At 34.8% G+C, this 22,192-nt stretch overlaps 7 protein-coding genes across 9 annotated transcripts in view; 4 read left to right on the top strand and 3 right to left on the bottom strand.

The window, feature by feature from the left end:
* The first annotated feature begins 1,062 nt into the window (after nucleotides 1-1,062).
* LOC132708247 (putative transferase CAF17 homolog, mitochondrial) lies at nucleotides 1,063-3,678 on the top strand. 2 transcript variants are annotated; one of them, XR_009619884.1, is made up of 3 exons: nucleotides 1,063-2,126; nucleotides 3,270-3,316; nucleotides 3,542-3,622. XR_009619884.1 is itself a non-coding variant. In XM_060680440.1 (2 exons), the coding sequence occupies exon 1, from the start codon at nucleotides 1,063-1,065 to the stop codon at nucleotides 2,098-2,100; it is 1,038 nt and encodes a 345-aa protein (XP_060536423.1). In that variant the 3' UTR covers nucleotides 2,101-2,126; nucleotides 3,542-3,678. The 2 variants fall into 2 exon arrangements, 1 of the variants encoding a protein (XP_060536423.1); XM_060680440.1 differs by lacking the exon at nucleotides 3,270-3,316 and having other exon boundaries at nucleotides 3,542-3,678.
* On the top strand, nucleotides 3,568-3,966 carry LOC132708250 (cysteine-rich DPF motif domain-containing protein 1). The gene has a single exon (XM_060680445.1). The coding sequence runs from the start codon at nucleotides 3,568-3,570 to the stop codon at nucleotides 3,964-3,966; it is 399 nt and encodes a 132-aa protein (XP_060536428.1).
* Nucleotides 3,952-7,207, bottom strand: LOC132708245 (RNA-binding protein 34). Its single transcript, XM_060680438.1, has 6 exons — nucleotides 6,449-7,207; nucleotides 6,260-6,402; nucleotides 5,979-6,208; nucleotides 4,281-4,379; nucleotides 4,125-4,223; nucleotides 3,952-4,068 (listed from the first exon to the last, which is right to left on the bottom strand). The coding sequence occupies exons 1-6, from the start codon at nucleotides 6,994-6,996 to the stop codon at nucleotides 3,991-3,993; spliced, it is 1,197 nt and encodes a 398-aa protein (XP_060536421.1). The 5' UTR covers nucleotides 6,997-7,207; the 3' UTR covers nucleotides 3,952-3,990.
* Nucleotides 7,208-8,098: 891 nt separating this feature from the next.
* LOC132708246 (mitochondrial tRNA-specific 2-thiouridylase 1) lies at nucleotides 8,099-9,869 on the top strand. Its single transcript, XM_060680439.1, has 6 exons — nucleotides 8,099-8,255; nucleotides 8,305-8,470; nucleotides 8,525-8,709; nucleotides 8,766-8,992; nucleotides 9,041-9,208; nucleotides 9,450-9,869. The coding sequence occupies exons 1-6, from the start codon at nucleotides 8,180-8,182 to the stop codon at nucleotides 9,810-9,812; spliced, it is 1,185 nt and encodes a 394-aa protein (XP_060536422.1). The 5' UTR covers nucleotides 8,099-8,179; the 3' UTR covers nucleotides 9,813-9,869.
* Nucleotides 9,870-10,018: 149 nt separating this feature from the next.
* On the bottom strand, nucleotides 10,019-13,883 carry LOC132708248 (RNA-binding motif protein, X-linked 2). Its single transcript, XM_060680441.1, has 4 exons — nucleotides 13,438-13,883; nucleotides 13,233-13,385; nucleotides 12,788-13,175; nucleotides 10,019-12,091 (listed from the first exon to the last, which is right to left on the bottom strand). The coding sequence occupies exons 1-4, from the start codon at nucleotides 13,449-13,451 to the stop codon at nucleotides 11,774-11,776; spliced, it is 873 nt and encodes a 290-aa protein (XP_060536424.1). The 5' UTR covers nucleotides 13,452-13,883; the 3' UTR covers nucleotides 10,019-11,773.
* A 585-nt stretch (nucleotides 13,884-14,468) lies between these two features.
* LOC132708249 (methionine-R-sulfoxide reductase B1-like) lies at nucleotides 14,469-15,384 on the top strand. 2 transcript variants are annotated; one of them, XM_060680444.1, is made up of 4 exons: nucleotides 14,469-14,689; nucleotides 14,743-14,850; nucleotides 14,915-15,076; nucleotides 15,140-15,371. In XM_060680444.1, exons 1-4 carry the CDS (start codon nucleotides 14,611-14,613, stop codon nucleotides 15,274-15,276), a joined length of 486 nt encoding a protein of 161 aa, XP_060536427.1. In that variant the 5' UTR covers nucleotides 14,469-14,610; the 3' UTR covers nucleotides 15,277-15,371. The 2 variants fall into 2 exon arrangements, with proteins under 2 accessions (XP_060536427.1, XP_060536426.1); XM_060680443.1 differs by having other exon boundaries at nucleotides 14,915-15,384.
* A 956-nt stretch (nucleotides 15,385-16,340) lies between these two features.
* The window catches only part of LOC132700045 (paired box protein Pax-2a), a 61,518-nt gene continuing 55,666 nt past the window's right edge, over nucleotides 16,341-22,192 (bottom strand). The window contains exons 4-5 of the mRNA XM_060667130.1: nucleotides 21,307-21,538; nucleotides 16,341-19,091 (exon numbers count right to left, since the gene is read on the bottom strand). Coding sequence (XP_060523113.1) covers nucleotides 18,649-19,091; nucleotides 21,307-21,538 — 675 coding nt within the window. The 3' untranslated portion in view covers nucleotides 16,341-18,648. The remainder of the gene's footprint in view (nucleotides 19,092-21,306; nucleotides 21,539-22,192) is intronic.

Genomic DNA, 22,192 nt, shown 5'->3' on the forward strand with positions numbered 1-22,192 from the left:
GGTTTCCGAATTGGTCCCATCCTCAGCTGGTTTGACAATGTGTGGACCCCTTTATTGTGATAGTTTTGATTAGTTTACCTTAACACAAATTAATATTTGTGCCAAGCAAAACGGGATTCCCGTTTGATCTTAACAGCAAGTGTCGACAGGGCGAAATCGATGAAATCTCGCGGTTTATCGCTGATTATCAAGTACCTCAATTGCATAACATCCTTGACTTTATTTTTCAAAGCAAAAAAAGATTTTCAAATTTTCCTATCAGATCATAGATAAGAACGTGTGCGGAACGATCAAATCTTTAAAGTTGGCCACGTTGCAATGTATTTTAAGCTCGTGGCGCTTTCTACCTTATACCAAAATAGTGCGGTTTTGTCGTTAATTAATAGGGGCGTTTTTCATCTCTTATTTAATGAGAAATAACGGTTTCCTTTGTTAATCGATAAAGTTCGACTCTAACGTAGGAGGCCATGCGATAAGTTTTTAACTAGTTTGTTTTTCTGCATAATCGACGTCGTCATTCAATCCACCGCACCAAAGAAATCGTTTCTATGGTCTATGTATTTCAGTCAGTGGTTTTAAGCGGTTGTAAATCTGATTCGCCCCAAAAGCTCTTCTGCAGTTTAAAACAAATACATTTTCCGTTGCGACAAATGCAATTTTTTCTTTTAAATAATGAAAGAAACCCAGACTCGATTTAATAGTTTGACGTAACGAATATCTCCCGAACGGCAATCAGAATATAAGACTCATATCACGACATGCCCTCGACCCGATGGAATAAGAAGTGTGAAACCACCCGAAAGGAAAGGAAGAAGAGCTGAGCAATTTTACGTTTATTTATATGGGTAAGTTTTTGCGACATAACCAGTCGATATTTATAAATTTCCACTTAAAAATGGCGGACTAAGTGGTTGTTAGTTCTCAACACTTTATCCTTATGAAAAAACGAACTGACCGCCGATATTCCGTGTGCACTTCCAATATCTAACCTAACAATTTTTTCGTACACGGAAAACATTCAATAACAAAGTAAAATAACCTCGTCATGGTATACTTTTTAGCATGATTTCCGTACCTGCGTGTTATTTTAGCATCGGGACGATGTTGGTTCGCGCTACAAAGCTTTTTTTCGCGAAAAACTATTCGGTCAGCTCGACCGGCAATCTGTTGTATTTTCTCAAAGACCGAGCGCTGTTAAGGGTAGACGGAGCGGACGCCTCGCATTTTTTACAAGGACTGATCACCAACGACGTATCCCACTTAAACGGGACTCCCGGTAGCATGTTCGCCATGTTCTTAAACTTAAAAGGTCGCGTTTTGTGCGACTCCATCATTTACAAGCATGAAGAGGATAAATTCTTGATCGAATGCGACGTCCAAGGGGCCACCACGTTACATAAGCACTTGAAAATGTACAAGGTGAGGCGAAAAGTGAACCTAGATCATCTGGGAGATCGTAGACTGTACGCTCTTTGGAATTCAGAGTTCGGTGGCCTCGATATGAAAGAATCATTTCCCCAAAGTTCGAGCGAGGTTAGGATACATAAGGGCTTAATTATCTTCAAAGATCCCAGAGTAGCAAGCTTGGGTTATCGAATTATAGCTGAGGATACCGAGGACGTGAAAGCTGAATTAAGTAATATCATTGAGTGTACTATGGCCGACTATAGTAGGTACCGTGCTCTCCGATATACGTTGGGAGTGGGAGAAGGCCCCAAAGAGCTGCCCCCGGGCAATTGCTTTCCCCTCGAGTGCAACTGCGACTACTTGCACGGTATCAGCTTCCACAAGGGCTGCTACTTGGGTCAAGAGCTGACGGCCAGGATTTATCACACGGGAGTTATAAGGAAACGTCTAATGCCTCTCGTTTTTACCAAAACCGCTACAATATTACCCGAACAGAACATTATCATTCACGAAGGTGTGAATTTAGGCAAGTTGAGAGGGGTGGAGGGAAACGTCGGGCTCGGGTTGATGAGGGTAACTCAAGCTCTCGATGTGGGTACGGTCAAAGTGGGAAACGGAGAGGCGGTGATCGAGAAGCCAAAATGGTGGCCCCTGGAGTTGCCGAAAGAAAAAGTCAACCTACCAAAAATGTAATTTTCTAAATTTTAGGTTATAGAAAGGTAAATATAAAGTTGTAGACACTAACAAGTTTTTGATTTTATGACGGTTTTTTGCACAACAAACTGTTTACTAGAACTTAGCCAAATAACTAGTGTAGGCACCCATTCTTTGGTTACTTACTTTAAATAAGGTTTATTTTTTCTTTCAAACTTATAAGATACTGGATTTCTTTGAGGGAAATTAAGCCGTGGGTTCATACCTGTAAGATTTTCCTTGAGGGAAATTAAGTTTTGGGGATGTACTTGTAAGATACTGATTTTTGTTTGAGGGATATTAAGTTGTGGGTTCACGTTTGTAAGATTTTCTTTGAGGAAGATTCATTTTTTGGTTCATACTTTTAAGATAATGGATTTCTTTGGGGGAAATTAAGTTGTAGGTCCATAGTTGTTAAATTTTCCTTGAGGGATATTTAGTTGTAGATTGGTATTTGTAACATAATGCATTTTTTTGGGGGAGATTAAGATGTGGGTACATACTTGTAAGATACTGGATTTTCTTGAGGGAAATGAATACTTTTTTCCTTGAGAGATTAAGCTGTGGGTTCATACATGCAAAATGAGGCTTAGTTTTTGGTTCATACTTGTGCGATAGATTTTTTCCATGGAAATCAATACTTTGAAAAAACTAGACAGGGAAGTTCTTTGAAACTTGCCGAATTTAGGTGGATTGCAAAAATATCGGGAAAATGAATTCTATCATCTTCTTGTGATGCAAGCTATTAATAATATTAAGAAAATTGGAGAACTGCCTATCAGTTCCGGTAAAAAATATTTTATTGTCATGATGCAAGTATCTATGAAAGTAGAATTCTTTTTTTAATAATTAATGATTAAATTTCTTCTCTCTAAAGAATCAATGAAAATTTCATAATTATTCATAATTTTTTTATAGTCGTAATAAGGTGGATTTCTTGGTTGTTCTAGATTTATACTTGTAAGAGAGTTTCCCTTTGATTAATATTAAGTTGTGGGTTTGTGTTTGTAAAATGGTGGATACCTTTTAGGAAGATGAAGTTGTGGCTTCATACTTGTAAGATAATGGGTTTCTTTGAGGAAGATTGAATTTTGGATTCATACTTCTAAGATTATGAATTTCTTTCAAGGAGATATTAAGTTGTGTATTCATATTTGTTAATTTTTTAGGGGTTCATACTTGTAAGATAGTCTATTTCTTTGAGGAAGATTAAATGGTGAGTTGATATTTGTAAGATACTGGATTTCTTTGAGGAAAATTAAATTGTGGCTTCAGAGGGTTTGGCTTTGATTAAGATTGCGGGTTCATGTTTGTTAAGATGATAGAGATTAAGTTCATAGTCGTAAGATAGTGGTTTTCCTTTAAGGAGATTAAATTGCGGCTTCAAACTTGTAAGATAGTGTAATTCTCTTGCATCTAGCTGCTATTTTTATTGTTACAGAGAACATACCAAACGAAGGTATCAAAATGGACGTCGATATGGGCAAACTAGAATCTCCAGAAAAAGGGAAGAAAGAAGAGGTAACCCCGAAAGAGGAGGAGGAGGAAATCCCTCAATATTTTGAATGTCATTTTTGCAAGCTCAAAGAAAAATACGAATATTTCGGCGAGCGGCCGCCATTTTTGAAACACTACCGACTCTTCGAGGAAGCTTACGTCATAGAGGACCCTTTCGTGCCGCCGAAACAAGGCGAAATAATAATCCTGGGCGCCCATTGCGTCACGTGCAAGCACGGCGTGTGCAAAGATCCCGGCTGCAGTATATACTTCGACGGTACTTACTGCGTGAGGTGCGCCAAGAACTACGTTTCGCAATTTCCGCGACCTTTGCAAGAAAAGCTAAACCGAATAATCGTGAGCGGCTAAATTTATTGTTTTTTTTTTGTCTACTTATGAAAACTCTTTTTTGTGGGTCAACTTCCTCGCCAATTTTTTCTTTTCCAATAAAACGCTGCTGGGCTTCTTTTTCTGAAATAAATATTTGGTTATCCGTTAGTGTAGCTCAAAAATTTTAACGCCTTTACCTTCTTGTGTTCGTCAAATTTGGTACCACTAAAATTGACGGTACCGCCGGTACTTTTTTGCATTTTTTTGGGGATTATTGGGCTGCCGGTTTTCTTTTTCTAAAACAAGAAATTGCCGTTTTGTCTTTTAATTCGTACAATACGAAAAAGTCTTACTAGTTTGGACGGTTTATTTTGGTCGGACGATTGAGAGGCGTTTTTATTTTCTTGGTTTACACTGAATCGCTTTTGATTGGCGTTTTTATCTTTCCTGGCCTAAAGTGGAGAGAAAATTGGATGGCGAATCATGGACTAAATAACGAGGGTGGACCGGCTTGGGGTGCCGTCATTAGATGTTTAATTGTTGTTTTATTTTTTTCAATAATATTCAACAATGGTCGGATTTTGTTCAGCAGTAAATTTTACTTCCAGAAGAGCTAAAGGTACATATACATACATACATACATAATTTGGGATGTTAAAAGATAAAAAATTATAATTTTAGCCCATGGCATGTACCAGTGGTTTGTGAAAAAGTGCTTTACATTGAGAATTATGCAATAAATGGCCCATGGTAATAAAGTACTTAAGAAGATAGCTCTACCATCTATTTTGGATTTCCCTCTTTATTTATTAAAGGAAACTAAGAACCAGATACCATTGAAATAGGTACCTACATTTTAATGCTTTCTTTTTCTTAAACCTCAAGTAATGTATCAAATCTAATTTATTTTTGAAACAGGAAAGCAAGTCAAGTCCATCTAAAAGAAAAAAATAATACTCAAAAGTAGTTGCCTAAAGTTTTAAAAATATTTACGGTTTTTACAGATATAAACTTTAAACAAATTAAAAAAATACTGCCAATGCAAAATTAGGTGACCAAAAATAATAATTAGTATAAATAGTTTGTTGTATTATTATAAATCATTGTTAATTTCTACTTTTATTAATTTATATATTATATTAAGTATAATTGATAATAGAAATAATAATAATAATAATATTAATGTTTATGGATTAAAAAAAAATTGTTGGAACAAAAGAAATATAATATGAATTATAATTATAATATCAATAGAAACCTAAATCATTGATAAATTATTACAATTATAATTAATATTATATTATACAATTTTGATTATGTTTCATATTATAACATTATATAAACACAGAATAATAATTATGCAAGATAAATCATCATTAATTTCTATTTTTATGGTTAATAGTTAAAATGTATTATTTTTATTATTTTATTATTAAATATAATCAATTATGTATAATTGATAATAATAATAATAATTAATAATAATAAAATACAAAAACGAACTGTTTATAATAATTATTGTTTTATTATTATTTACCTAATTATTTTTAATTTGCTAAAAGAAAAGAAATGTAATGTAAATAATAAAAATTATAACACAACATATAGGAACAGTGAAGAGCAGACATTCATTTCTGATGATATTATAATTAAAATAAAGTGTTCCCCAATCCCAAAATTTGTTTTTATATTTAAATAATTTTTGGTATTGGATTTTTGTGTGGGTTTTTGTATAAATACTTAGTCAGTATACAGTATTTCAACTTTTTTCCAAGTACTTTGTAAATACTTTTTACTATTTCCATAACTAGTTTTCTCTTATAGTATAAAAAAACGTATGAAATATTTTTTTAAAACAAAAAAAAATTTAGAAAAATCCAAAAAAAAAAATTCAAACAAAATATTCACCTATGGTATTGTTTTAAACATTATAATACCTATATAGGTATTATGTTTTAAACAATATATATAATAATAAGAGAAGGCCCGTCCATCCCTTTTATAATGTCAATGGCTCCAATTTGATAAAAGTAGCAGATTTTAACACTTACATGCTTCTTCTTCTTTTTTGCCCTGTTATTGTCACAAAGTGATATTCTTAGCACTCGGTTTTTAAGGGAAACATTTTCCATTTCGAGTGCCAGCTGTACCGAGTCTGCATCTTTGAAGTTAACATAACCGAAGCCTTTGCCAATGCCAGTTCGGCCGTCCCTTACTATCCGAACGTGAGAAATGGGACCACAAACTTTAAACAGGGTCCACAAATCTTCCTCTTCAGCATCTGTGAAAAGATAAATTTGCAATAAATTTAACGCAACACATAAAGACTCACCGAAATTTAAGTTTCCGATGAATATTGCCTTGGATTCGTCATGTTCGGCCTTGGATCCACAACAGTGCACCCTCAAATGGTGATTTTTAAATAGGGCACCATTCTCCACTTCAGCTTTCTTTGCGTCTTCGCTATTATTAAACCTAAAACTTGATATTTTATTTATGATAAACACAAATTTAAACCCACCTTATGTATGCATGAACCGTATTTCTATCAGGATGAAACTCTTTCTTAATGGCCGCCACCCTTTTTGGAGTTTGGGGATTGGCTACGGGAATTCCGCGAATTCTAACAGTTTCGATGGTTCCGTATTTGCGAAAATGCTTTTTAATATCACTTTTTGTTGCGTCTATCGGAACATTTCCTATGAAAATGGTGTTTTCATTGTATGCTAGAGAACTAGTTTTGTCTAGCTTCTCTTTCTTCTTTATCCTCTGTTTGGCACTTTTTTCATTGCCATTTGTTTCCTCGGCAACGGAGCTTAGAAAGACACCACCACCTTCAACTTTTTTATTCAACTTCTTCTTCTTTTTGGGACTTTTGTCGATTTCAACATCATCCTCCAAAGGGTCCGCGTTGCCACTTTTCAATTTCCGTTTTTCTCCCCTAAGTTTTTGTTTGACTTTGACGGATTTTTCGGATTTTTGCTCTACCGTTTTCTTAACCAGTTTCAGTTTCTTAGCGGACTTTTTGCCCGATATTAATTCGGCTAAACTTCCAACAGAATATTCCATAATTGGGGCGAAATTAAAAACCACACAGCACAAAACTTATAACGAAAGACGAAATCACATTAGGGTTAGGTTTAACCAAAGCCAAACAACCTCCACCACTTTTTTTCTAACTTGCACATGGCGAAGAAACTATTTTTAATAGTCCACGTCACAGTTACTCTCTGTGATACATAGAAATCGATTTTGGATCAGTGTCCTTAATAAATTCATCCATCATTGGAAAGAATTATGGAGTAATCAATATCACGGACCATCAAATAATTCATCTTATTCTGTGCATTTGGGCAGTTGGCTTTAGTGAGATTAAAGCGATGAAACAGAAGGTTCAATTATATTAGCAAGAATCCTTTATTCATTACATTTTTAATAAGTTTAGGCGTCAACCTGCGATATCGTAAAAGTTTGTGGTTTCTCCTTAACAAATTTGAAGTTTATGACCGTTTACTATGTACATTAAATTCTTTGTAATGAAGATGCGTCTTTTTGTCTTGATGAATTCAAGGGCGCCGCAACAGATAACGCCGCTACTTTGCCATCTACTGGGACTTGATTTAACTAATTAGTTGGGAGATGTGGCGGTAGGTGATATTACAAGTGTGCCATCTGATGATTATTGCCTGTACTATTGGTTTTGAGCTGTGACAAGAGATAGCGACACTAATATGCCATTTATCAGTGCTTTCTTTTACTAATTAGTTCCGTTATTTGTCGGGAGATGACGCCACTAGCACGTAGGAGCATTGTTTTGATGGCGGCTTAGACAGATCAACCAGAAGATTTAAAAAACGTTTTTATTCACATTATATGTATATATCCGTGTATATCGTCGTGCTTGAAGTAAAAATTGCAAACTTCGGCAACTATCCGTTCCTCATGTCTCTGGATGAGCAACTCATTCTCTCTGTTGCCACCCTTCTTTTTCCTATGCTACTTCTAACAGAGACTGAAATCACCACTTTTAAGAAGCAAAAATTTCTACAAAATTGTTTTTTATGCGAAAATAAAAACTAAATTCCTTTGGAACCAGTTTAATTATTGGTAATAACAAGCATACGCAACGGTGTCTGATACAAATTAAAAAAAGTTGATAATGGGCGAGTGTGCCTAGTATATATACCCAAAGTGGTGTCATTTGAAAATGAAGATACCCTAAAGAAAATGTTTAACTTCTATTAATATTAGAATGTTTAAAAAAATTGCGTTAGGCATTTCCGGTGGTGTAGATAGCGCGGTCGCGGCGTTGTTATTAAAAACCAAAGGTTCAACATACACTACGCGTATTTTAAATCTAAAAAAACGTTTTTTTAGGTTATGACGTGGAAGGTGTTTTCATGAAAAATTGGGATATAGCGGACGAAACGGGAAAATGCACGGCCGACGAAGACTTCAAAGACGCCAGCGACTTATGCGAACGCTTAAATATCAAACTGCATCGCGTAAACTTCGTAAAGCAATATTGGAACGAAGTTTTCTGGTGGGTTGATATTTTCGCCATCGGCTTAATGTTCTAATACGTTATCGCAATTAGCGACCTGATTAAAGAATACGAACACGGTTACACTCCGAATCCCGACGTTTTGTGCAATCGTCGCATAAAATTCAATCACTTTTCCAAATTCGCATTCGAAGAATTAGAGGCGGACGCCATCGCCACCGGTCATTACGCGAAGACAAGTTTCGGGAATTTTCTGGAAAATTACAATGCGAACCAGGGTATTTCGATGACTAACGTTTTCTTTTAGTGCTTTTTTCTCGTCTTTTGTTTGTAGCGGTTCGCCTTTTGAGGCCAAAGGATTTAAGGAAAGACCAGACGTTTTTTTTGTGCCAGGTACGTCAGGAACCATTACGAAGGACGATGTTCCCGCTGGGGGATTTGCGAAAGTCGGAAGTGAAACGCATAGCCGCGGAAAATCACTTAGAGAGGTATTCCCAAAAGCCAGAAAGTATGGGCATCTGCTTCATAGGCAGTCGGAATTTTCAACATTTTATCGGCGAAGTAAGCGTTTTCCGTTCTTTAGGCATCCTCCCTAGGGTCGCTTTGTAGTATATTGAAAGTAAACCGGGAAAATTTATCGACATTGACAGTGGGAAAGTGGTGGGAACTCACGACGGGTTGCATCAGTGGACAGTCGGCCAAAGGACCAGATTGCAGGGGGTGCCGGACGCTTATTTTGTAGCGAGGAAGAACGTCGACGAGAATATAATTTACGTGGTAAGAAAATATTAAGATTTGAGTGAATTGAGTGATGGAAAATGGTGCGATATAAACGCTATATTATCAAATATGTTGGTACAATCGGTATTATTAATTGAATTCGCAGATTCGCTAGATAATAATGAACTGAGGTGGTTCAATTTTTAAAATTTGAACCCTAGCAATTTTTTATACCGATTTTACTGACATGGTTCATTTTCCTCATTTATTGTTACCGTTATTATGTTAATGTTAAAAGGCACTAGGCACGACCCACCCGGCTTTGTTTTCCGATCTGTTGCGCGTGTCGAAACCACATTGGATACACTCCCGGCCCGAGGAACTCGAAAGGGCCGAAATTCTACGGTGCGATTTTAAATTTCAACACACCGAAGGACTGGTGCCCTGTCGAATTTGCGAAATCACCGACGAAAATTTATGCGTACATCTTGATCAAGCTCAAAGAGCCTTAACGCCCGGCCAGTACGCGGTGTTTTATAGAAACGACGAATGTCTAGGAAGCGGCAAGATTTTGAATCCGGGTGCCACGAATTTTTCACTGCATTATATGCGAAATAGTGAAAGCAGCGAAGCGTCGAATGATTTAGAAGCCTCACGGTAAACGAGACAAAGCTTTTCGCTTACGAAAATGTAGAAATTAAAAAATTACCAAAGAAAACGTTCATTTAAACTTGTCACCGTAACAACCCAAAAGCGTTTAACGCTCTATCTCAATATCCGTCCAAAATTAGCACGCCAGATTTCACGCAATCATAATATTGCACAGATTTCACAAAAATTTCTCTGATTTCACGAAGCTGGCACACCACTCATGAGATTTCACAAAGCTGGTACATCAAATTTCATAGATGTTTACATAGCTCGGATTTCACACACATTTCACAGATTTCACGGATCACCAATCGTTAAGATTTCACGAAGCTGGTAAATCAGATTTGACAGAATCATCATATTGCCAGGATTTCGCACACATTTCACAGATTTCATGCCAAATGTTATGCAATCATAAGATTTCCCAAGTTTCACGAAGCTGGTGCACAGAATCCATAAATTTTCACACATTTCACATAATTTTTCAAGGATTTTACAAAGCTAGTTCGCCAATTTTCACAGAAACATAACATTTCCCAAATGTCACTCAATATTTCAAAAATGTCCATGGATTTTAAGAAGACGGTACACTAAAGTTCTGATCTATTTTTCTAAAATCCTGATCAATTTTTCGAAAATTCTGATTAGGCTAGAAATTATGAGTAATTTGCTAGTGTATTGATCGCATACTCTGAATTAGTACAAAATTTATTGTTTATTGAAATTTGAATAACTCAATAATGTAAAAAATTTGATACAAAATTACAATCAGTCTGTAATTTTGTATCAAATTGGAATAAATAAAAATCTGACGTATCTTCCAAAAATTCGGACTTATTTTCCAGAAATTCTGATTTATTTTTCAGACCAATCCTCATAGTCAGAAACTATGAGCAATTTTCTAGTTCACCGATCGCACAAAGTGAACTAGTATGATATTTATAGCTTATTATCAATTGAAAAGTCAATAACGTAAAAAATTTGAAACAAAATTTGTTTGCATATTGGAATATATTTCACAAATTTTTCGCAATATTTCACGTAGTTCACAAAGATTTAGATTTATTTTGCGGATTTCACAAAGATTTTGTAGATTTCACACAATCATAAGATTTCACAGATTTTGGGAGGCTAGTTTTCTAGATTGCACACATTCATTAGATTTCACAGATTTTATGCAATATTTCCATTCTATTTGTGCAATAAGTTGGATTATAGAGAAGAGTAATTAAAAATATATATATAGGCAAATATACAACACAGAATGCCTTTCAGTCTTATAATACCCTTGTTAATCTGAAATTTCTTGGATGGGAAAAATAATTAAAATATAAAGAGCTATGATTAATTAAAATGAATTTTATTAATTGAATTAATCAATTTAATTAAACACTTATTCGCACTTTTGCTTAATATAAAGCACGAATTTTTTGTGACATCATTCATTTGTATATATGATACATAGTTTTGAAATGAGCGTAAAAGAACCTGTCTTTTTATGAAATAATACACAGCGCTTTGGTGAACAAAATATCACTTTGATATGTTTTTTTGACATATCTTGTAAATAAATAAGTAAGTAATATCAACTCTACATATTAAACTCTGCAACTTTTGCAATATACTTTTTTTCTCCTAAAATGTAAAATAAAAAATAAAAGGTGGGTAACATTTAACGTTAGGTACAGTGGTACCCATACCTAGGAGTAAATTTATAGAAATAATAAGTTTAATTACTTAACTTAGATTATATAATAACTTACCATAAAGTGTTAACATAAGTACCATTAATTTTAAAAAAGAGCAACAAAAAAAAGTAAGTCGAACTTCTTAGGAATGGATGTTTAGCTGGGGCAAAAATTAAAAATAATTAATTGTGTGAAGAAAACTTACTGCAACATTCAGATCGGACATTTTTTCAAGATACTTTAATTTTATGCGATACCTGTTGATGTAGTCTTTTCAAACGCATCATCGATATCTCTTGGGGATATAAACGTTCGACTCGTTCCTGAAAACTTTCGGCTTTTCGCTGTCCTTTTCTCGACTTCTAGACCTGGCCGACCTCTGTGGCGATTTTGCTCTGCCATCAGAATTACTTTCTAACCTGTTTCTTCGATCGAATGAGTCAAGTTTTAAATCGGGGTTCTCCTTTTTCACTTTAATCCGCGTCTCGTGTTCCGAACTTGAACTAGAAGAGCTTCTCGACCGTCTCCGTTTCTTTTTCGATTTTTTACTCTTCTTCCTTTTCTTGCTCTTCTTCGGTTCCTCCGCTAACACTTCTTTTTCCTAAAATTATTTAAGTTAAGTTATTTCGGGCGATCGATAAGTTAATTGGCGCAGTCGGAACTAAATAAGTTCCAAGTTAAGTCGGATAATACATTTAATGGAGCAAAGGTCCTAAATTTAATATGAGATAGAATTAAATCAAATAAGTCTTGCTGTAGGAAAATTATGATATAGAGAAAATTCTGCTTTATTAAATACGTTCCAAATCAAATGATCAATGTTTAATTTATAATTAATTCTTTACTATAAGAAAATCCACTTGCTTTTCCCACACCACTCCCAGCAATATTAAAAACTGAAGGAAATACTCTGTACCAATTTTGAGAAATAGTCGGTTTAAATAATTATTCCTTGTAAAAAATGAACGGGTCCCGAGAGAAAGAATTAGCAGAGATAACATAAAAAAGCATCAATTAAAATCCACTCGAATTATAGTTTCAAATAAAGATAAATAAAATCAGGTATTTGTAAGTAAGTAAGCCTTGGGGTAGGACCCACAGTGACGAGTTTTGAGAATCCGTTTAAAATTATTATTCATCCAAACAAATTCATTACAAAAAATGAATGCCTAACCTTCAAATTATCAAACGTATTGTGTTAATGATGAACGGAAATTGATATTACCAATCAAAAAGATAATAAAATTGATGCTGTACAACTGGAGTTGAAATCCAACTCGCAAAGTGTTTTGAGTACCTCGTCTGAAATTTTCTGCTCTTTGATGTTGGCATATATGGGTAACCTGGGCGGTAATTTCAGTTCGCCTTCTATCTGATCGGCGATGGTTTCCCGAATATCTTCGCTCGGTTTTTCGCTTTTGGGTAAAATGACCGGCACAGCTTTGGGGGCGCACCCTTCCGCGTACAACTTTTTCGTTTCCGTGTCGGTTTGTTTCCCCTCCTTGGGCACTTTGTATTCGGCCACGTGGTCCACCCTGATGGTCCTGTTGAGAATCCTGATCCCGTTGAAGTTGTCAACGGCCAAAACCGTGGACCTTTGGTCCTCGTAGCACAGAAAACAGAATCCTTTCGATTTGCCCGTGTCCTTCGCGCGTATCAGGTTTATGTTTACCACTTCGCCGTACCTGAAACACGACAAGGTTGACCTCTCACGAAATTGGTGAGTGAAATACAAGACCCACTGTGAAAATATACAAATTATATCTCCCTCGCTCAGGTCGTAGGGTAGACCTCCGACGAAAATCCAAGCGCTGTCTTTGTACTGATCGTGCCAAGAGCTTTTAGCTGTACTGTACAGCTCCTGGTCGCTGAGTTTCTTCACATTTTTCATATTCCTGGAAACAGCTTCGTTACTTTAACGTACGGAATAGAATAGTAGCGACTTACGTTAGTGGATTCATGTTGAATGCGAAATTTATTTGATACACACTTTCGTTGATTTCAATTCAAAATACAAGTTTACTTATCTGTCATAAACACTATTTCCACCCACAGACTGCTAAGCTCAGTTTTTCAATTTAGTTCCATAGATGGGTGCATGTGATAGAATCACTCGCCGATATATTATTTTTACTTAGAACTAACACTTTTTCCTGTGAGATGTGCAACAAGAAACAATTGTTCCAAAATTAACGTGATTTCCGAACCAAGATAATTAACGATTCACGAAAAATTCAAAATAATCCGGAAATTTAAAATTGATACGAGAGACGTGGATGATTGCATTTGTATATCTATCTAAATCTTCATAGAAAATGTAAAACAGACACAGACCCAAGAAACAGAAGAAAATTGAAAAAAAAGGAAAAGAATACAACATATTATATGGTTTTTATATACAATAAAATAACTGTGAATATTCCATCAGAATTTACTTATGTTTTATTTTTAATATTTAACGGACGCAATTAGCAAAAAAAAAACGAAATTCTAAAACTTGAGATGTATATTTTATATCGCTAGATATACAAAAAACACGAATAAAACTGGTGCAAGGACGTTGTCACATTTATTTTAAATCCCACACAATTTTATTATTCAAAAATAAGCAAATTAAACGATCACAATGGTTCTCCAAAACTAATGTCTTTCATCGGAACTAACCGCCATGTTCTGATCCGGCTTCGTTAAGAAATTATCACTCGTCGACAACAAATTTTTGCACCGGTACCAAAAAGTTTGGGCTCTTCCCTCTTTCGACCCATCGGTATCCATCAGTCCATCCATTTATTATAAACTAGCACAATAATATTTAGGCAGAAATTACGCCTTAAACCCCGAAAACAGCGTGCTTTGTGAGCGGGGGTCAAGAATCGATTTACCAAGCTGAATGCCATTCACAACCCACTCCTCTTCTGTGCTTCTACGGCCCAAATAACCAGGATCAATTTGCTCACAGGCTGATCTGATAGAAAACGATGGCCGCACGGGTGGTTATAATTGAGCTCTGCTGCACCGAAATAGTTTCTCTTTATCTACGATATTCTAACCTAACTTATTTTTTTCGAAATGGCGTAATATTCAACGTTGAAGCGCTGTGTTTGTTTCAACGACTGTTGAATGTTTGGGATTGTTAGGAGTGTTAGAACTTTAAGTTTTATTAATAAGATTAAGATTCATAAAAAGTTGCACGTATCGCGTGAGTAAGGAACAATATTGTATTACTTTTAAAATAGGTAATTTTTTGTACAGCCCCTTTTAATATGGAGGGTAAAGTAAATCAAGAGGAGTTAAAGAAGAAGCTAACACCCTTACAATACCACGTCACCCAAGAGAAGGGTACGGAACGGCCATTTACAGGTGAAATGTGCAAAAACTTGTTTCACGCAGGGTATCTGTATATTGTATATTTTATTACTTGCAGGTTGTTATGACAAAACATTTAATGAAGGAACCTACGTGTGCATAGTATGTGAGCAACCGTTATTCGATTCCTCTACCAAGTATGATTCTGGGTGCGGATGGCCGGCTTTTAACGACGTGCTCGATCAGGGCAAGGTTAAATTATCTGCAGATACCAGTTTAGGTAAACGCACATTATTTGCCTCGTATAAAATCGTCAATACTGTGGATGAAATTAATCACTTAGGTAGGGTAAGAACAGAAGTGATGTGTGCGAGCTGCGATGCCCATTTGGGGCACGTGTTCGGAGACGGACCGCCGCCAACAAGGAAGAGGTTTTGCATAAACTCGGCTTCGATAAATTTTATTCCAAAGGAAAAGTAGGATAAGTCTATAGGGAAGTGTTATTTAGTGTGTAAGATGTTATCTCCATTTAAATGGGTGTGGTTGGTTTTGGACAATTCTTAAAATATTATATTATTTTAATAAATTGGTTAATTATTTTTTGACTTTTAATTTGATTTAGGACAATGGAAATAAATTAACAATTAAAGAAAATAAATTGGAATTAATTAAAATCTTAATCTTAATAAATTTTACCAAGTGACATATCCACTGACCAGTAACTTTTCAAGTTTAAAAGAGGCAAGATGCCTTCGTATTATTTAAAATTTTGGATTTTTTTTAGTTTTAAATTTCAATAGGCGCGGATAATATCCTTCAATAACATGTAAAAAAGTCTGTTAAAGCCATGAACTAAAAAAAAAACTTAACTGTTTATTACTTGGTATGAACTTCGACACACACGCATTTTTGACTATCCTATCAATACAGCTCGTAAAATTATAACATCCAATTTCATTGAAGCCCCTAGAAAGCACTTGTCACCATAACCTACAAATTGTCAATTATTCATTGGTCCCTAACCTGTACTTTGCGCTATTTTCTAATCTAAATAGCGATTTCCGCGCACTTAGTTTTCACAGAACATTTAACGAGATCTAGGCATATTTTAAGAGAATACTGCCGTCAGTGGTCATCTTGGTTGCAGAATGCAGCAGACTGTATAATGGTTTTATGGTTTTTTCAATGTTGCCAGCGCTGGCTTTGTTTTTGTGAGTATAGTGAGTTTTTAGAAGTGAAAAACTCTCTTTTACTCATTTTGCGTGGTATTACTTATCGTTGTAGATTTCCAAGAAACGCTGACGCCAGGTGCGGCGTGAGCTACTATGTTTAGCAGAAAATACAGTCCCCAAACCACAACTTCCACCCGTTGGCGTTTTCCAAAAATATTTAATGCTAATTTTTCACATAAAGTCGGCTTCCATAAGTATTATTGCAAAGCAAACACGATACGTAATTTTAATGAATTTGTTAAGCATTTTTCGATTATTAATTTTGATAATTTTTCGAGTATGAAGAACAAAAAAGGCGATTTGCTAGGCATATTATTTTTAATTTGACCAGAAATGAATTACAATTAAATAAACAAAATAAATTACAATTAAATAAAAACTTAAATAAGTGGGGCGCTCACCCAGCGAAACATCCACTGACCAGTAGCTCGGAATAACTTTGAAAGTTCAAAAGGGGCAAGATATCTTCGTATTACATAAAATTCTAGCTTTTCGTTTTTCGGTTTTTTAAAAAATCAAATAGATAGTGTTTTATTTTATAAAATGTTGGAACTGGCCGTGAATTAAAATTACCACAAGGTAAACCGGTAAAATCGACACCACCAGGTTGAGGCTAACAAAAAATTAACCGATAACTCCTTATAAACTCCAAAATATACATAACCTTCGAATACAGCTCACAAAAATTATGAGGTGTATTTATCATATAGCTACTAGAGATATAACAGGCCTTGCCTGTGTATGCTAATAACAGTAACAATTATAACTAATTTTGAGAAGCCCCATTCAATATGCGCATGAGTGTTAAAATATCATCTGCTGAAAGTCGATGAGTTTTTATGTGGTACCTATAGGGAAATATTTGCCATGTATACTTTGTTTATGGGCGAGTGCCCACAGGAAACGTGACCAGTAAAAGCAAACCAAGATGTTCTCTGCATTGAATCCTCTGTGATATGAGACACTAAGAAGAAATGCTTGTTAAAATCTTCTTTAACGTGATCGCTAATTAGACGGAAAATGGGGCACAGCGCAGGTTAGTAGGTGAAATAGCTGAGTAGCTGAGGCATGCTCGGAGGCTCGTGAATTTTTATATCGTTTAATGGAGGTTAAGTATGTGTATATCCTTGTTTAGAAAGTCCAAATTTTTGACATTAGTCAGAATTTCTTAATGACATGTCAGAATCTCTAAAACAATGTCATACATTCTGGAAAATAACGCAGAATATCTCAGAAGCACGTCAGAATTTGCGTAAAATAAAAAGTTCTGAAAACTAATTCAGAACTTCTGGAACACATGGACTTTATGAGTTAAGTCGGAATTTTTTAAAACGAGTCAAAACTTCTGAAAAATAAATGAGGATTTTTGACACGATTAGTCAGTATTTTTTAAATATAAGTTTATCTCTAAAAAGTAAGTCAGAACATTTGAGAAATGAGATATATTTGGGAAATATTTCGGAATTTCTAAAAAATGAGGCATAATCTTTGAAGAATAAATGAGAATTTCTGAGAAATAAGTAAAAACTTCTGAAACATAAATTAAAATGTCTGAAAGATAAGTCAGAATTTCTGAAAAATAAGACTTTCAGTAAAACAAATTGGAGTACCTGAGAATTAATTTAGAATTCCCGACTTAAGTCAGAATTATTAAAAAATAAGTCGGACTTTTTGTAAAACAAATTGGAATTTTTGAGAAACAAGTTAGCATTTCTGACTTAAGTCAGTATTTCAGTGACAAGTCATAATTTCTGGAAAATAAGTCAGAATCTTAGTAAAACAAGTTAGAATATTTGAAAAGTAAGTTGTAATTTCCTTAAATCAGTATTTGCGAAACAGGTCATAATTTCTTTAAAAGTAAGAATTTATATAAAACAAGCCAGAATTTCTGAGAAACTTGTCAGAATTTCTGACTTAAGTAATCTATCTACATCTATTCTAGCCTCAGCTTCAGGTGCTTATGAAAGAAGAAGGGGTTGTCTGCCCCTTCAATACATTCGGAAAGTTCGGATCTAGAAGGAACACCTTCCAAATCTTCCCCATTTTATTAATCCCATTAGTAGAAGAAAACATCATCGACAAAATAGAAGCTCAGAAAAATTCTACCGTGGGAAAAAGAACGAAAAAAGTTAGGAAATTTAAGCCGAACAATTATAAAGCTCTTCTAGCTCTGAAAGTGAACTGATTTTAAGCTCTTCAGTGTGACGAGTATGCCAAATGTTATGAAAACTACTTTGAATCGTCCATGAAAATTTTTTTAATAATGACCTTGAGCCAACATGACCGCTGACAGATCATTGTTAAGGTTGGAGGCAGCAGAAAATCAGGCAGATTATGACCACTATATTACCTAACAGCTATATGGTTTCAGGTAATTTTTTTAAGTGAATGATATTCACTTTTTAGGGGTGGGAGTGTAACGCCTCATGGCATTACTTTTGTTAAACGCTTAAAAACCGCCTCTGCTAATCTTCTTCGAAATGTGGGACATATTTGACTGGTTTACCCTATGTTTTAAAAATAAATATTAAATATATGGCTTCTTTTGTTGGAAAGTTTGGCCTGAACGCGATTACTAATCATTATACGAAGATACCTCGTACGCAGAAACAAAAGACACTTATTCGACGTCGATTTTAACGTCTTTGTCGGAATCGCTATCTTCATCTTCGCGGTGAAAATCTTCGGACGTAAGAAACACCCCGGACGGTTGATGAATTCCAGTGCCGAAGGGGCTAGGCGGTTTCACTTGTTTGCTGGGCTTTTTCAGCAGCTCCTCGATAGAATAAGGGTTCTTCTTGGTACCGTTCTCCCCTTTCTCCTCCAGTTTGGTGACTTTCAAGTCTTGCTGGTGCGACAAACCGCGTAAAGGTTGATACGGGACGACCAAACTGTTGAGGCTCGACCACGAACTGCTCGATTGGGTCTCGCCGTTGGTTACGACATGGAGTTGGTGATGGAGGTGCGACAGTCGCGTCGAATCGTGTATGGTAGAAAAGTAAGGGAGGCTAGTGTTAAGCGCCGACGGCGTCTTAATGTATATGTCCGGCCTAAGGAGCGAGTCTGAAAATAGGCAATTAGGTAGACGCAATGAACTAGCAAAATGTGTATATAAATAATAGGTAAATTTTTCGTCTTCTTCACAAAAACTAACGAAAACTAATAGTTTCAGTAATTATTCAGGAGTTAAGTAGGAGTTATTACTGAAAAAGAATTTCTTTAAAAATAAGTAAGAATTTCTGGACCAAAGTCAGGATTTCTGAGTTAAGTCAAATTTCCTCAAAAATAGGTCAGAATTTTTGTACCAAAGTCAGCATTCCTGAGTTAAGTCAAATTTCTTCAAAAATTAGTCAGAATTTCTGGACCAAAGTCAGCAGTTAAGTCAAAGTTTCTGAAAAACGAGTGAGAACTTGTGACATAAGTTAGAATTGATTTGTTACAAATGTGTCAGAATATCTAAAAAACAAATCAGAATATCTGAAGAATAGGTAATAATTTTTGGAAAACCAGTTAAATTTCTTACTATTAAGAATCTCTTAAAAATGAGTCATAATCTCCAAAAAACAATTCAGAATTTCTAAGGCATGCGTTAGGTTTTTGGTGAATAAGGAAGAAGTAACTCACTTTCTCGAAAACCAGTCAGAATTTCTAACATAAGCAAGAAATCCAAGTTTGTGAAAAATAAATCAAAATATCTGAAAAATAAATCAGACTTCCTAACAAGAATTTTTGAGAAATAAGTCATAATATCTGGAAAATATAAATATAAATAAAATTTTTGAGAAATGAGTGATAATTTCTGGAAAATAAATCAGAATTTGGTTAAAGTAAGGAAGAAATGAATCATAATTTTTGGGAAATAAGTAGAAATTTATGATACGTCAGAATTTTTGATATAAATCAGAATTTGTTAAAAGTGGTGCAGAGCCTCAGAAAAATAAATAAGAATTTTTGAAAAATAAATCATAATTTCTGGAAAATAAGTTAAAATTTCTATGTTGAATAGAATTTCTAAAAAATTAGTCGGAACTTCTGATATTATAAGTCAGAATTTCTAAAAAATGAAGCAGAATTTCTGAAAAACAAGTCAAAATTTCTGAAAAATAAACCATAACTTTTGATATCTTAAAAATAAATCAGAACTCATAGAATTTCTGTAAAATAGAAAAGAATTTCGAAGTTGATTCGGAATTTTCTAAAAAATAAGTCACAATTTCTGGCAAATATGCGAACATTTTTAGTCGACATGGAGTTTGAAAATAAATCAAAATTTTTGAAAAGTACATCCCAATTTCTGATATTATACGCTAGATTTTCTAAAAAATAAGGCGGAATTTCTGAAGAACAAGTTAAGATTCCTGAAAAATTAATTATTGAGAAATAAATCATAATTCCTGGAAAATAAGTCGGAACTTCTTGAAAAAAAAAGTCAAAATTTGTGTGTTAAGTGTTGAGATCTACGTAACGTTGTTCACATTCATTCTCGATGCCGGAACTTAAAAATAGATATCCGTTTACCCGAAACGGAAGCAAAGTAAGTAGCCACACACAGAAACAATGGAATTACATTTTCATGGATTGTCCTTTTTCATAGTTTGTCGCTCAACACGTTTTAATCATTTTCTTGAGTATATTTAAACCAAATTTGATGCCGAATTGCCTTAACTGCCCCTAATTTTTTCTACAAACATACTTTCGAGTAGCCCCGTACGGTAAACGAATCACCGATTGACGATTAAACCAGGCAGAAATATAAAACCGAAGCGTAGGTATGTCAATATAGGAGTGAGTGGAGCAAGGCGACCCAATAAAGCTTTTTATTATTTTTTGTGACTTTTAACCATCAAATCGATTTATCTTTGACCAACTTTAACTAAATTTCTATATAATAATTATAATTATTTAATAAAAAGTATTTAATAAAACAAGAACGTTACTGATAAGTAGCTATTTTTCTATCGATTAAAAAATTCGAAAACTAAGGCTTTAGGCCAAATCCGTACAATTATCCAAAAAATAACACTTTTAATTAATTATGATTCAGTTGATAATAATATGGAACAGCTTTTTTTAGAATTTTACTTCTGGTATTAAGCAAAGGTCTAAAAATTTACAAATAACCAGAATTTATAAGTATAATAACGAAAAACAAATTTAGTTGATATTTAAAGTGGGCCTTCTTGCCCCCCGCCCCACCTCGCCCACCTAGGGCCGTCTTTTGACACAAACTACATGCCGACAACCGACCCTTTCCAAATAACGCTCGACGCGAACCCACCGTTATGTGACGTCGGCGGTCTGCCGTGATGCGTCCCGACGTCCTGATGATGGGCGTCGGGCCACACTCCGCTATTCCTCAAAATCCTGTTTACCGAACTGACTGACGGGATGTTGTGAGGCTCGCACACACGCTGAGAGATCAACTGTTCCCGGATCTCCCAGGCGAACATGCCCGGATTTTCCTGTTTGAAACGCAGGATTTTCTTGACGACCGTCGGCGTCGCAACTTGCTGCAAAAACCACTCGAATTTTTGGAAAACTGAGCAACCTCATAAATACAACGGTATAGAAGAGAAAGTGACCAAGTCCAATAATAACAGTTTTAAGCTATTAATATTTGAAGATTTATGAACAAATATAAAATTCAATTATTTCTTGTAAGTTTATTTTAGTGGAAATACATATTGAATAGGCTTTGGTAAATCTACTGCAATAGTCAAAATAACTTAAGTATTTTTTTATTATAGTCCTATACCTATTATTATTTTTATATTCGAAGGAAATTTGGACTTGGTCACTTTCTCATGAATATAAAATAAGTAAAGTAGGTTTTTACACCTAACATTATTAAATTTATAACATTATACTTCATCATCACTGCTTTCGTCTAGTGCAGGTTCGTGGCATTTGTCTTTTATGAAATTATTACTTGGTAAGTTCAGGTATGGTCTGTTCATAGATATAAGAAAGTGTGGTCCGTAATAGAAAATAATTTTATACTTACCTGTGTTTAATATTCTTTGGTTTGGTATACTACTTAGTGTGCGAATTATGCAAAATATGTGCGAGTCTAGTGTATCTCAGGAAGTGCTCCCGCCCAAATGTAGAAAATGCCAGCAAGCAAGAATCTGTAGGAGAAACGGCCACATTGACGAAAATTCCAA

Source organism: Cylas formicarius, unplaced genomic scaffold (genome assembly GCF_029955315.1).
Source record: "Cylas formicarius isolate icCylForm1 unplaced genomic scaffold, icCylForm1.1 PGA_scaffold_10__41_contigs__length_53128322, whole genome shotgun sequence".
NCBI lineage: Eukaryota > Metazoa > Arthropoda > Insecta > Coleoptera > Brentidae > Cylas > Cylas formicarius.

Bases quoted from the DNA above. Each gene is read 5' to 3' on its own strand.
- LOC132708249 (XM_060680443.1), top strand. From the start codon at position 14,611: ATGTTTGGGATTGTTAGGAGTGTTAGAACTTTAAGTTTTATTAATAAG. The intron at 14,690-14,742 runs GTGAGTAAGGAA...TTTTTTGTACAG, and splicing joins TAAAAAGTTGCACGTATCGC to CCCCTTTTAATATGGAGGGT. The intron at 14,851-14,914 runs GTGAAATGTGCA...TATTACTTGCAG, and splicing joins TACGGAACGGCCATTTACAG to GTTGTTATGACAAAACATTT.
- LOC132708247 (XM_060680440.1), top strand. From the start codon at position 1,063: ATGATTTCCGTACCTGCGTGTTATTTTAGCATCGGGACGATGTTGGTT.
- LOC132708246 (XM_060680439.1), top strand. From the start codon at position 8,180: ATGTTTAAAAAAATTGCGTTAGGCATTTCCGGTGGTGTAGATAGCGCG. The intron at 8,256-8,304 runs GTTCAACATACA...ACGTTTTTTTAG, and splicing joins GTTGTTATTAAAAACCAAAG to GTTATGACGTGGAAGGTGTT. The intron at 8,471-8,524 runs GTGGGTTGATAT...TATCGCAATTAG, and splicing joins TATTGGAACGAAGTTTTCTG to CGACCTGATTAAAGAATACG.
- LOC132708250 (XM_060680445.1), top strand. From the start codon at position 3,568: ATGGACGTCGATATGGGCAAACTAGAATCTCCAGAAAAAGGGAAGAAA.
- LOC132708245 (XM_060680438.1), bottom strand. From the start codon at position 6,996: ATGGAATATTCTGTTGGAAGTTTAGCCGAATTAATATCGGGCAAAAAG. The intron at 6,209-6,259 runs GTGAGTCTTTAT...ATCTTTTCACAG, and splicing joins CATCGGAAACTTAAATTTCG to ATGCTGAAGAGGAAGATTTG. The intron at 4,380-5,978 runs GTAAGTGTTAAA...TCTCCACTTTAG, and splicing joins CAAAAAAGAAGAAGAAGCAT to GCCAGGAAAGATAAAAACGC.
- LOC132708248 (XM_060680441.1), bottom strand. The intron at 13,176-13,232 runs GTGGGTCTTGTA...GTCGTGTTTCAG, and splicing joins ATAATTTGTATATTTTCACA to GTACGGCGAAGTGGTAAACA. The intron at 12,092-12,787 runs GTACTCAAAACA...AAATAATTTTAG, and splicing joins AGCAGAAAATTTCAGACGAG to GAAAAAGAAGTGTTAGCGGA.